This window comes from Phaenicophaeus curvirostris, chromosome 7, assembly GCF_032191515.1.
Source record: "Phaenicophaeus curvirostris isolate KB17595 chromosome 7, BPBGC_Pcur_1.0, whole genome shotgun sequence".
In the NCBI taxonomy this organism is placed as follows: Eukaryota; Metazoa; Chordata; class Aves; order Cuculiformes; family Cuculidae; genus Phaenicophaeus; species Phaenicophaeus curvirostris.
In genome coordinates, this window is record NC_091398.1 from 16873582 (window position 1) to 16887419 (window position 13838).

The window sequence follows — 13838 nt, forward strand, 5'->3', positions numbered from 1 at the left end:
TGTCGGTTACAAAAAAAAAAAAGTACATAGCAGTGACTCTGACATTGAGGTTAAAAGTATGTTTGATTGGAGTTCTCTTAGTGAGAATAACTTCCGTTATTTCCCTGCTTCTTTTGTTATGTTAACCTCTGGAAATACAAGTCTAATGATATGGGTACACCTAATTTTCTGAAACACATACTATTTTAGCCTGGACTATCATAGCATTTAGTTCAGATATTTCATTAAATTTAACTGTACTTCTTTCCAAATACATTGCCTTAAGTCTGCAAGTTCCATCAAAATTGGAAAGATCTTAGTCTCACATTGCTCATCTGAACATCAGTGCAGCTCAAGGCATGGGGGGTGGTTGATTCACCTTCCCTGGAGGTGTTTAAGGCACGGGTGGATGAGGTGCTGAGGGATATGGTTTAGTGTTTGATAGGAATGGTTGGACTCGATGATCTGGTGGGTCTCTTCCAACCTGGTTATTTTATGATTCTATGATTAGTTATCTTAGTTTCCAGAAGTTTTAACAGTAAAAGAAGACATTGTATAAAATATATTGTGTGATTAATATATCCTCTTAAATTCCTTATTCTTCGAAAACATTGATAGCTGAATGTTTGTAATAAACTCTTGAAAGAAGCTGGCCCTCAGCCTGATTTCCTTTGCATTGAAAAGAACTGTGTGCTCAAAGCTGTTTCTTAATCCAAGGTGCAGTAACTAATACCTACCTACAGGGCATAGTGGTTAGCGCTGTTTGGCTATCTCTCTATGACCTGTATGATCACAGGAATGCTTTTGAGAGACCATCAATTTACAAGATGTTCTTTCTGTACCTAAGATAAATAGATTAGCTTTTATGGAGCATATGTGGCCTGTGAATTATATCTTTACAATGGAAATAATATATTCAGTGCCAGATATTTGTAGATTAAAAGTTGAAAAGCAATCTGAGGTCTGTTCCTAAGGAGTCTTCAGAAGGTGTTGAAGGAAGAAAGGAATTATTAGTGTTATCAGTAGGCTTGAGTTTGAGTTGTGTCCACACTCACAGTAGAAATTTGGCTTTGATCGATGTGAAATGGCCAAGGATAACATAATGTAAACAGTATACAAATCAACACCTTGACCTGAAAATGTCAAAGTTTTTACTAATTACGTAGTATTTTTTACTTGGTTTTTACACACATAGGAGCCTTAGAAGACTACAACATCAAAAAAATCAACCTGTTCCTGAACACTATAGTTAAGATATAAAATAGACAAGGTTGTGCTTAATCAATGGCTTTAATTTGTGTAACAGAAGTGCTGTTGAATCAGTGTAATCCCTGAAGATACTGAACATCAAGAAATGCACATGTAGGTGCGGAACGTGGATACTGAGTTAAAATTTGGAAAGACCTGTGGATGGAACCACATTACCTTATTTCATTCTCTTCAGTTAGTAATGTAGATTACATTTTTTTAAAAATTGATAATAGTTTCTAAATAGTTCAGCAGGTGTGAATGAACAAGTTGATTTGGGTGATCTGACCCTCAGGTCATTGAAGACCTGAAGGGTAGAAGAGGGGCTACTCTTAATGGGCCTGTGGAACACACAAAAGGACTGAGCTTTAGCAGGAGAAATCATCTAAATTTGTAGGTGGATTACCCAAAATGTCACTTGAAATAATTAGTAATGGATTAAAAGAGGTCTATATTGGATTAAGTCCCAGAAATACAACTTTAGTTTTAGAAAGTACTACTTCAAATATGTATATATTTGATAAGATTGTTTTAAGCACATGCTTGTAACTTCTACTGAGCTTAAGTTTTTCAGCTCTTACTGATTTTTTTTCTACCAGAAAAAATAATTTTTTTTAAAAAAGTAATACTAATTTTCAACTACCTTGAATGCTTAATATTTAATTGTATTTTTTTGAAAATAGGCTGTATGTGCTTTATAAATGTGGCAGGTGATATTTATATTAAAATATTAGGTAAAAATAGTCAGTTTCACTATATAATTGGCCTTTCATTATATAATTGACCTTCCTGTGCATGTTGTAGTTTATGTTGATGTCTACAAAATGAAGGTGTAGAAGACATACAGAATTATGTTGTATTTGTGTTACTGATAACAAGTATTAGCTAGAATTCTGTGTAGACTTTGATCTTCCAAACATGTATGTATGCATTTAACCTAAGAAGATGAAATTGCTCAGATTACCTTGGTGGCATCACTTAAGTTCTGCATGTGTAACCTTCAGGTAGAAGGGAAGCAGAAACTGTGGGGCTTTAATATATTGTTTTACCAGATTCTTTTATCTGCGTGTTGGAGACTTGTCTCCTTATCTTCTGTCTCAGCAGTTTTGGGAAGTGCTATTGTTTTTTTCATTATATGATAATGAACTAAATATCTTTATTAAAGATTATTCACCATCTATATGGGATGTCAGATATTTTCAAAGTATTTTACTTCATGATTGGATAACTATACATACTTTCTTAACTAAGCTGAATAGTCACTTGTTGAGCATTGTATGAAAACAGTATGTAAATTGCCTGTAGAGCTGGGGAAAAAAATTGTGTTCTTTAAAGCAAGCACTGCCCTGAAAAGCACAGGCTTTTCCTGCCGTAAACATTACCAGAATGTTATCATTGGAAGCACAGAGATGAGTTAACTAATCTTTAAAGCTATAAATGAAGCTACAATTGCTATGTGAACTTGTCGTGTCGCTCAAAAAATAATTAAGTAATTTTCAAGTTTGTTAGTTTTTAATCTGAAAGACAGTTACTCTAGACCTAACCTCAGGTTGTTTTGATAACGCTAGCGAGTATGTCTTTGTGAGCAAATCTATTTTCATGCATGTGATTATTCAGTATACCCACCTAGAAATCATTGTAATATTTAATTAAAATGTTAAAATATTTAATTACTGTGAACCACAGGGGTACCAGTGTTGTAATTGCATTTAAGATGAGGAAGAAAAGTAATTTGTTTATCAAGTCTTGCTGGCTTTATTAGCAGTGTCATCAGCACTTTGCCCTTTTTATTGTTTAAAAACTGATTAACTGCAGCATTACTGTAAAATGGGATAGTACTAAAAATTAATATGCATTTTAATACATTTTAATACATCACACTAACACAGTGTGACAGTGTTGAAAGAAATGCCTTTGTAAGGTTGTTTCATGCATTACTACCTCAATATTGGACGGGTATTTTTTCTTGTTCTGTGTGATTGGCTTTTATTTGCTTTGAGATTTTGGAATCGGCAAAATGTTTCTCTTTGGAATACATGCTTGGAATAATGGCACAAGTGGGAGAATATTAAATGTGTATATTACAGTAAACTGGTGTAAGATATAAAGAGAGCAAAATGCTTGAAATTATACAGTATTTTTTAATGGTAATATTATTACTTTAAAGAGAAATTAAACAGAACTGCAGGTTTTCCCATTAACTTCTTAAAATTATTTTCTCGGAAGACCAATAGCAAACAAATTTATGACATCCCCAAATAGGTTTCATCATTAGTTTAAGTGCTGTGTATTTCATGGCTCTTAATTTATATAAAAATGTTTGCTTTGCTTGTTTTAATTTATGTTTCAAAATATGCCTGAAACCAGTTCATAGCTGTATTTAAATATGTCATTTACATAGTAGGTCAGAGCAATAAGTTTGTCTATCAATTCCTCTATGCTTACTTGCCTACTTGATCAGTGCTCTCAGCTGGTGAAGGGCTCTGGTCCTAGGGGACAAATGTAAAGGAGAATCCACCTGTGTGTATTTCCTTATGGTTCTTTGGGGGGAGGGCGTGTGGGGGTGAAAGAATCGGAGGTGGTGGCTGCCAGAAAGCGATTCAGGGATGATCTTGCAGTGATGGTATTGGGGAACAAGGAGAAAGGGAGCTAGAAAACCTGTGTTCCAAAAAGGCTGGGTCTAACTGTTCTAGATAGTTGGTATCAATGGAAGGAGAGCATCTTCTACAGGACTGCTTCCGTGCCTACCAAAGGGATGGGGGAAAATGGAAGGCAGGTTGTTGGTGCTGGGGGATACACAAGTGTTGGGAGACTAGTCTTCCTCTGTTCCTTCCTAGCCAAGGAGAGATGCTGTTCTAGAGGGTGATTCACAACATGAGCCTAAACCAGCTTCTTTAGAAAAGTTCCTCTTGTATTTAGAGGGAGGCTAGGAAGAGCAGCCTCCCAAGGCTGATGAGTTTAGTCTTTCTGAACGTCTCCCTTGGGCCTCTCTGGTGAAGCAATTGTAGTGAAACATTGCCTTATGGTAAAGTGAAACACAGTTGCAGTAAAACACTGGCTTATGATAAGCAGAGCTTGAGAAAGTTATGGCTGAAAAGTTAAAGGTATAAGTATATACCAAAATCTACAGATATTTCTGATTTTGGAAATATGATGCTAACCGTGCACATTGTAATTGAGTTTCCAGTTGGCTTGTGTATGAGCCATTTTGACATTTGGAAGTTCCAAAGAATCTTAATTTTCTAAAAATGTAAGGATTGGTGCAATTCAAAAAAAAAAAACCAAAAACAAGACAAAAAAACCCACCAAAACCCACAAAACCTAAACACACACACACACACAAAAGTAACCTCAAAATCATCCCTTTTTACCTTATGCCTTAGGCCTACATTTTTGCACTGTGGTGAAGTAATTTTGTAAACTAGTTTTCTTGGGATTTGGTGAGATGTATGTTGTTAGGTGATAAATTTTAGCTTACGTAGAGGAGAATATTTGAATGGCAAAAGTTCATACTCATGCCCCAGATGATCTTGAAAACATGAGAAATTCAGAAAACTACTGATTTTGGCCATGAAGTTTTATGTAAAGGCTCTTTTTTCAAAGCTTGCGTCTATGTAAGTGTTTCTTCAATATTTTGGTACTTGAGTAATGATGGGTTATTTGCTACTACAGTGAATTTACATAGAGAATTTTTTTTCTTAAACTAGAAAGAGCTCTGCAATATGATACTAGACTGCTGTGCTCAGCAAAGAACATATGAGAAATTCTTTGGATTACTGGCAGGGGTGAGTCCTGTTTAGAGATTTTACAGTTTATGCTAGATAATTTCATTGTTTTATTCTGTTTCATTGGTTTCCTCTATTTTGCGTGTAAGACTAGTTTTATTTATCCATTAAAATGTATAGTCTTTTTACCATTCTGAAAATGGGTGTTTTAGTTGATTGGTGTTATTAATTGATTAACAGTTTGATTGTAATAAGCATAGTGAATGAAGAATGAGAGAACTTGTTTCCTTTTTGTTGTTACTTTTTTTGCTTCCGTCTTTTTCTCATTATGGTAGAACAGTAAATCACTGGCCAAGCAATGGTACTAAAAAGAGGTTAAAGTATTATGAGTTAGCAGAAAATAACCTTTTTACAGTGCTGAAGTTTAATTTTGGAGACTCACATCCAAAGCTACATAGTAGGTTTTATGTAGAGTACAGGACTGAATACTAGCTGTCCTTGGGTTGTGGGTGGGCTTTTTTTTTTGTTTAGTTTTTTAGTAAGCAGCTAGTGTAAGTAATTGCTAATTTAGTTGCAGTTATTTTTGAGGTAAGTTTTCCCTACCTATGATGCTGGCACATCTGCCTAGTTAAGATAAAATGCTTGTCTTCTCAGAGGAGCAAGTAATGCTGAAAGGGAGTGGCTTTTTCCACTTGTAGGTTTTATCCAGTATTTGAGCAAAACTTTTTTCTGCCCATAGTCAGTTATGAAGCACTAACCATATGAATCTGCACGTTCAGTAGAATATAAATGTTGATTTCCATGTTCTTTGGAATGTTTGTCCAAAATGTCTTACCTGGGTGTTTTCTGCTGCCTCCCAAATTTGAAATAGTCATTCATTGATGTAATGAGGAAAAATTTACATTTTATGGGGTTACATCAGGTGAAAATACTGGATGTATGGAAGTGAAAGAAATTGGTGGATAATTTGCTGTAGTTCAAAACTGATAATTAGTAATTTGCAACACAGATAAGTTTCTTGTCCTGACAGAGTGCTGAAAGCAATAACACGTATCTATTTGAAGGTATTTTCTGCTCTTCTAAGTGTTATTTAAAGGAAAAATCTTGCAGTAAATATTTGCACCATTAGGTCATTTACATATAGGTTATTTGCATGTTTAATATTTTGTTTAATCTGGTTGCTTAAATTGTACAATTGTCATCTCAGCGTTTCTGCATGTTAAAAAAAGAATATATGGAATCCTTTGAAGCTATTTTCAAAGAACAATATGATACTATTCATCGTTTGGAAACGAACAAGCTGAGGAATGTTGCCAAGATGTTTGCTCATCTTCTGTACACTGATTCAATTCCCTGGAGTGTAAGTCAAAAAAGACTGTTGTCCTAGATTTCAGTTTCAATTATTAATCTCCACTATTCAGAAATAATATTTAGTACATTAGTTTTGGTATTTATTCTACAGTTTGGAACTACTTGTATTTATAGCAAACTGGATTATTTTAAGTATCTTCTCAGACACTGTTGAAAAATCCTATTTTGCTCCATCTCCTCTGTCAGCCCCTGTGCATCATCATCCTCCCTCCTCCATTCTTAAGCAGTTTATTTAAACTGTTATTTTGTGGAGCTCAGCTGGAATTCATTGATGAATTTTTTGAATGCTGAACTTATAATCAGCAATTTAAATAGCAGAACAGTCTCTAATAAACAGGCCTAAGGACACTATTTAAAATTATATAATAAATTTGAAGTACTGTATTATAAAAAAATTTACGATATTGTCATATTGTGAACTAATTGCTAAATAAGACAATCTTGGATTCTGAGAATTTATTTCTTCATTTCTAATGTTATATTATTATATCAAGGTAACTTCTCTTTTCCTAGTGTTTTATTATTGTTTCACAGCGTAGTCTAATTGTGGTTCTTCAGGTACACACAATTCGGTCAGAATATTTCATCTCTTTAGAATTTAAGTCCCAAATCTTTTAACTTCCCAGAAGTTCACACACCTGATTTTTCTCTTGTGGAGCTTTTCTGGGTAAAATAAATCCTTAAAGAATTAGCGGAAACTGCTCCCAGGTGGTAAAAAATAACTTTCGAGGAAGAAAGCCTTGACTACGAATTACACAGTTCGTGGTCTTTAGTAGTCGGTATCAGTCTTTACTAGTTATTTCCAGAGGACAAATGTTTTTAAAGTAGATGTAAGAATATATGTTTAAACTTGGTTTTCTAAATATTTTTTAAAAATATTTTCAGGTCCTTGAATGTGTAATACTGAGTGAAGAAACTACCACATCCTCCAGTAGAATTTTTGTCAAAATATTCTTTCAGGAACTCAGTGAATATATGGGACTTCCTAATCTAAATGCAAGATTAAAAGATGAGTAAGTTGAAATTTTATTTTCAAAACTGTGAATTTAATCAGTTTATCTAAAAAAGTACTCCAGTAATTGCAGAGAGCGACATTAAGCAGAGTGTATTATCAGTAGTTTGGGTTCAAGTACGTGCATGAATATTTGCAAGATGTATCTTTTTTTTTTTTTACACCCCCCCCCCCCAATGACAATTCAGCTTCTATAAGAATTTTTCAAGGGCAAGTCAATTTTTATGTGTTGTCAGCCATGTAGCTCTGGAATAAATGTTACTGTGGCTTCTTTTTCTAACAAATCGTAGAAGAAAAATACATAACTATTAATTCTAGTTTTTGTACAATTTTTGCTCATCCTTAAGTATAGCGTAGATAACCCATTTTTTTAAGCCTGTGTGTGATTTAATGTATTGTGTTGTGGCAAAGTTCCTTTGAGTTGTTTGAGCTATTTCCTGTAAGTTGGGATTTATTCTTCGCATGATGAGTTTAGTAGATGCTTTAGGTCATGTAAACTTAATCGTGAAACTAAACATAGGGCCCTGTTTAGGATTTCAGCATGGGTACATAGATCCTTTAACTTTTAGTCAGTAAGTAGTATCCTTTGCTATCACGGGGTACTGCAATTTCCTAAGTCTCTTCAGGGGTTCACAAAATCAAGCTTTCTGTTGTCATAATCTGACAGTGTATGTATGTAATTCTTCTGTGTGAAAATGATTGTTTTCATAAAAAAGCAAATTTTTAAGTAGCATTTTGATCAGCTAAATCGCAGATATAAACAGTTATTGAAAAATGCATGAAGATAAAACTTGCTGTCCTGTGGAGATGCATACCATTTCTTTTTCAGTTTATTAATGTCAGTGGCAATTGCTGCTAAGCTGTCATGGTGTTAAACTTGGGTGTTTGTTTTCATCAGAACATTGCAGCCTTTCTTTGAGGGATTGTTGCCTCGGGATAACCCAAGAAACACTCGCTTTGCCATCAATTTCTTCACTTCTATTGGCCTTGGTGGACTAACGTGAGGAACAATTTTCTGATTTGATATTTACCTTCCTTCCCTGCCCTCCTCACTGTCAAAAAAAAAAAAAAATTAATTGCAAAAAATTTTTGTTACTTAGGGATGAATTACGTGAGCATCTTAAAAATGCACCAAAGATGATAATGACACAGAAACAAGATGTCGAGTCATCAGATTCCTCTTCATCTTCAGACACAGACTCTTCCTCAGATTCTGATTCTGACAGCAGCAGTAGTAGCTCAGAGTCATCCAGCAGCAGTGACTCCTCATCTAGCAGTGACGACAGTAGTGACTCAGGTACTTAGACACTATATATACTATTTACTTCTTTATTATTTACTTCTATGCACCTGTTTATTACTGTTTCTTTATATATGTGTTTTGAGGACAAGGTAGCTGTAGGCCATGTTCATTTCTCTGTTTTAAAAACTAATATTTTTAAACTTACAAGTTTTAAAATAATAAATATTGCTTATGGAAATTTGTTTTAGAATTTAGAAAGTCTGAGTTCCATTTTTAGAGACTTCGGTATCTGAGGAGCGTTATTTTGTAGATTAGTTTTTTACACAGTTGATAATTGTTGCACAGTATCGCTTCAGTTTAGTTGGAGGTTGGAGGGATTACAGACATTTGCTATTAATAACAGTGGGGTTCTTACCTGTGAAGTGTAGAGACTAATGCCTACAACTCTTTTGCTTGGCTTCTTTGAGTGAGCTTGATACTACTCGTGCCTTTCCTTGTGCCTTTTGTGAGTAAGAAGTGACATTATTCAGTTCTAGCTAAACTTATTTCAAGTCTCCATTTTTAATTCCTCTTCTTCAGGAAGATTTTGTGATAATAGTCAAGGTTCTTGTCTGTAGAGAAATCTCCAAGGACGAATTACGTTTTGCTGACAACTTAGTATTTTGTAGTTTTATGCATTATAATTAGTGTTAAGTATCCTATACCATCCTGCTGATGTAAAACCTTCTATTTGACATGAAGTGTCATAAACATTGCTACACATTAGTATGAGTTAGTGTGGGCGATTCACCCCGTGGTATATAATGTGAGCAGATGATATCACAGCATGACTTTCTATAGTACAGAAGCTTGCTGATTCAAAGTTAATTTGATTTATTATATGCCTTTGAAATGAAAATGTTGATTAATAAAATAAAAGCAACGTGAACTGCTCATGCTTTGGAAACGCCTTTTTGCTCTCCATTGCAGTCTTACTGTACAAAGTCTGATTTATGTGTCATTGCATTAATCGCATTAGTGACAACAAAGAAGTAGAAGAGGGCACAGTCAAACGGGGTCAGGGGAGGTGTTAGTTCAGCAAAGAGACAGATGGCTTCTGCATAGACAGCTGCAGCTCTGCTGAGCTGCTTGATAGGAACCAGAGAGGTAAGTCCTTAGTGACAAACCAGCTGAGTCTGCAGTCTGCTAATATGAACACTTTATTTTTGGGAGTTTATAATCTTACCTTTTACTACCTGTCCTTCCTTCATTCCGGAACACAGTCATTAAAATTGCATTATGATACCTTTGCAGCCTGGTTTCACTTCTGGGGTTTTTTTTTCTGGTTCTTGTGTACTTAAATGCTGTGGTCAGAACGCTAACTGAAGATAATTGTGTTCTTTAAAGGTAAACTTGAAAAGTCTTCCTGTGTTTGCAGCTTTTTAAATCTTTCAAATAACTTGGTGGAGTTGAAACACGTTTTTCAGAGGAATATGCTACATTTCAGTATTTTAGCAGTGCAATATATAAGAGAAAATAGAAAAGCTGATGATTTAGAAATTGATCATAGAGCTATATTAGAGATTACTGCCTTACTTGACAGTGTGTGGGACTTTACCTGGTAGTACAGCACTGCTCTGAAGAAGTCATGCCAACCAAAATGGAATCAGCAAAGGACAAAATTTGTCTGTTATCAGAGTAGCTTGTTCCTTTGTTTTGACTTTCTCAGGTCTTTTTCTGCTTTCTGGTAGATGTAAAATAATAGGGAAAAATACTGTTTAAAATACTTAATTTATTAAAATCTTATTCCAGGAGGCCATACTTCAGACATAAGACTAGGCAGTTGCTGTACAATCCAGATATTTTATGTACTAATAAATCTGCTTATGACTGTTGTTTTAAAAGGTGATTAGAAACAGCTGATATGATACTAGAGTTCACACAGTAAGGTGAATTAATGTCTTTTCTAAATGGCTGTAACTTTAGTGTTTTCCAATAAATACTGTTGAGTGAGAGCTAGAGGCTCTTGATAAAGAGCAAACAGGAAGAGTAAGGCCTCTTCCACTGACATGAGCACAACTGTGTATATTTAGAAATGCACAAATTTTAAATAGTTGACAAAGCTGTCACTGTTTCTCTTGAAAATGAGCCAGGGGGCCATTGTTATGTTGCTGTGGTACCACACTCTCAAGCCATTTCAGCATGCTTCTGTTTCCTCATAGGATAGTGTTGGAGATTTTTCCCCATCTGCTGTTCCTAATCTCTATTGACTGATAAGCTTTTCCAGGAAGTAATTGGAAAAGTAAATGATTTTAAGAGACTGGATGGTCTGGGAAAGGTGATCTTTCTAAAAAAAAAATATTTTTGAGAGTACTTTGATAGATTATTTTACAGCCTATGCCTAGTACTTCTGTATGAAGTCCACAAGAGGATGATGATAGGTAGAGATTCTGAAAAGTCAGGCATCACTTGTGGATAGTTAAGAGGTAAAAGCCCTGCTGATGGGTAGTCATGAGTGGCAGCTACATTTATACAATTCAGGTTGTTCCCTCTTGAGCAGTTAACTGTGGGGGGGAACTGGGCAGGACAGGGGGGATGTAGGTTGTTGGGTTGTGCCAATACATAAGTTTCAGATATTTTCAAGTATGAAAATATTTTGTTATCCTGTATAACAAAAAAAAAATTCTTGAATTGACAAGGCCGTAGGTCTTAGGTCAGATTCCAATTTAGTGAGTTGCTCTCTTAGAACAGATATGACTACTTAGTAATGTTTTATGTTCAAGAGCAAATTAGTTTTGAGTATTTTTGTAGGTTGAGGAAGAAGTTTTGTTTTGGTTTGATGTGCATCGTGTTCTCAATACCCGTATAGCCAGTGTAAATGGTGTGAAATGCAGAAGGCTGTTCCCTAATTTCTTATTGGTATGCTCTTAAGTATTTTGGGTGATGTGTTGTGACCTTGGTGTTTGGTAACCTGAGGTTCTTCTGTTAATAATGGTGGAGTTATTGAGAAATATTGAAGCTTAGAGAAAAATGAAGAGTAGTCTTGAGCTTGATAGTTCAAACTTTTATGGAGAATTTCTCTTTATGTAAGATAAAAAGCCTGTAATGCGGACAGACATTTAAAAAATAATCAGTACCTGCTCAATTAAAGAGTGGCTGAGTCTTCTTCCCATTGCATGAGATTGGGAGTGGGGAACGACGACAATAAAAATCAAAGCTCATTATTTTGAAACCTTTTGTCCAGATACATACCAAAGTAAGAATTTTTCTGACAAAAATTAACTCTCTAGAACTTTCTATCTAGTTTAACAAGTTAAGCTTAATAAATTAAAACACAACCTTATTTCCCATAATTTGTTATAATTTCAGATGTTCCTAAAGCCAAAAGAAAGAGGATGCAAAAGAAAAATAGAGACTCTGATAAAGTTTCCAGGAAAAAACAGGAAAGGAAAAGGAAATCCCTTGAAAAGAAAAGTGGAAGGAGGCAGCAGGAGGAAAGAAGTGATGCTGAGAGCAAAGCAGAAAGAAATCACCAAAATTTGAGGGAATCGCACAGGAGAGATGATGTATCAAAATATCATCACAGAGATGAGTCCAATGGCAGAGACGGTTACCATAGTAGAAAGGATAGGAACCATGAAAGAAGTAAGGATCCAGAAAATAAACACAGTAATTCAAAACCGAAGAATTTGGAGAGAAGAGCTTCTTTGTCTGATGATGAACATTATAGACACCGAAGCAAAGATAATGATCATCGCAGTAGAAAAAGAGAAAGATCAAAATCCAGAGAGAGAGCCCGTAATTATTCAAGTCCGAGAGAGGAGGAAGATGACCGGTACAGAAATGGTTCAGAGAAACATCGAGATAAGTACAGCCATTATTCTGACCAGTACAGAGAATCCAGAAAGAACGAGGACAGACGAAGAGAGAATTCCCCACACAGACGAAAATAATACGTAACCAGAGTTTGAAATAAATGTGCATTTCTGAGATGTTAGAACTGTATTATAAAACCTATTCATGAACTTTCTTTAAAAAAAAAAAATTTTGTACAAAGTGAGACCTTGCATTTGTAAATTTTATCAGACTTTTTCACGTTTTCAGTACCACTTTTTAAAAAATATTGCATTGAGTCTTTCTGTTAAATTCTTCCTTTGGAAAGATGAAGCTGTTTATTTTGTGAATAAAACCATTAAGATTTCAGCAAAATGGGGTTTTTTGTCACTTAGCTTCTAGTATTTATAACTTTATAGTCTCAGAAAATATTGGGGTTTAACTTCTTTGCCTGTTAATTGAAAGTCAGATACTGAGACTGGGATGATGAATGTAAAAATTTCAGATGATGTGAATGTTACATGAGAAAGCTTTATAAAAATTTTCAAGTGCTTCAGGCATTCTCTAGGTGTCTCTTCTTTCAACTTCACCAACATGAAAGCAAATTTGACCAAACTTTTCAGGAAATACTTCAGTTGATTTTTATTTTTTTTTCCTTCAAGAGTTAAAAATAGGAAAAGCAATATTGCTGTTCTAAATGTCACATTTGAAAGTATGTCAACTTGTTCTGTTACTTTTCACAATGTTTTTTAATATTGTGACATCCTGAGCTAGTCACACTTGTGATCTTAGGGAAAAAATGTTGGGTGGTGGATTTGGGTTGTTTTTTCTTTCAACTATGAATTTGATTTTAAAGTCATAGCCTTCAACTCTAGCCCTATAAAGGAAGTAAGAACGTTTAAGGAACATCTTTCCAGTATATTAAAAAATAAGGAATGGAAGTGTTTCAAATATTTTTTGACATTTTAAACTATATGGTTTGAAGTGCTCAAGTTTACTGGAAGCAAAGTTTTTACCAAAAAATCCACTTGCTACAGCAGTTTATATTATAAATTGTTCTACCTGGAGTCATTTGAAGCTACTGGTTTAATATTCATTGCATGAGTAATCAATCAAAATCATCTGGTTAAGACTCTAAATCTCATTACTAACTAAGTAAAATTTTGAAAGTCTTTCGGCAATAAATAGGAAATAGCGTGGACATGGTCAGTAGGAAAGGCAGAGGTGACAGCTCTACATTATGCACTTGTTAATGCTGTAAGACTACTTTTTTTTCTTTGTGAGATGAACACAATTGATGGGCATATGGGAACTTACGTGTGTCATGTGAACATCATATTTCATCTTGTATAAAGCATAGAAAATATATTTGAGCTGTTTTACAACAGCAAATGAAACAATTCCTAAGGAAATAGATCAGTTTTGCCTAAATCTTGTCACAACATTT

The 13838-nt window shown here is 34.6% G+C and overlaps 1 protein-coding gene across 2 annotated transcripts in view; it reads left to right on the forward strand.

Moving 5' to 3' along the window:
- The window catches only part of CWC22 (CWC22 spliceosome associated protein homolog), a 31834-nt gene extending 18887 nt beyond the window's left edge, over positions 1–12947 (forward strand). For both annotated transcript variants that reach the window (XM_069861037.1, XM_069861036.1), the window contains exons 15-20: positions 4935–5012; positions 6160–6312; positions 7209–7336; positions 8234–8335; positions 8436–8632; positions 11927–12947. In XM_069861037.1, the coding sequence (XP_069717138.1) occupies positions 4935–5012; positions 6160–6312; positions 7209–7336; positions 8234–8335; positions 8436–8632; positions 11927–12510 (1242 nt within the window). In that variant the 3' untranslated portion in view covers positions 12511–12947. The remainder of the gene's footprint in view (positions 1–4934; positions 5013–6159; positions 6313–7208; positions 7337–8233; positions 8336–8435; positions 8633–11926) is intronic.
- The last annotated feature ends 891 nt before the right edge of the window (positions 12948–13838 follow it).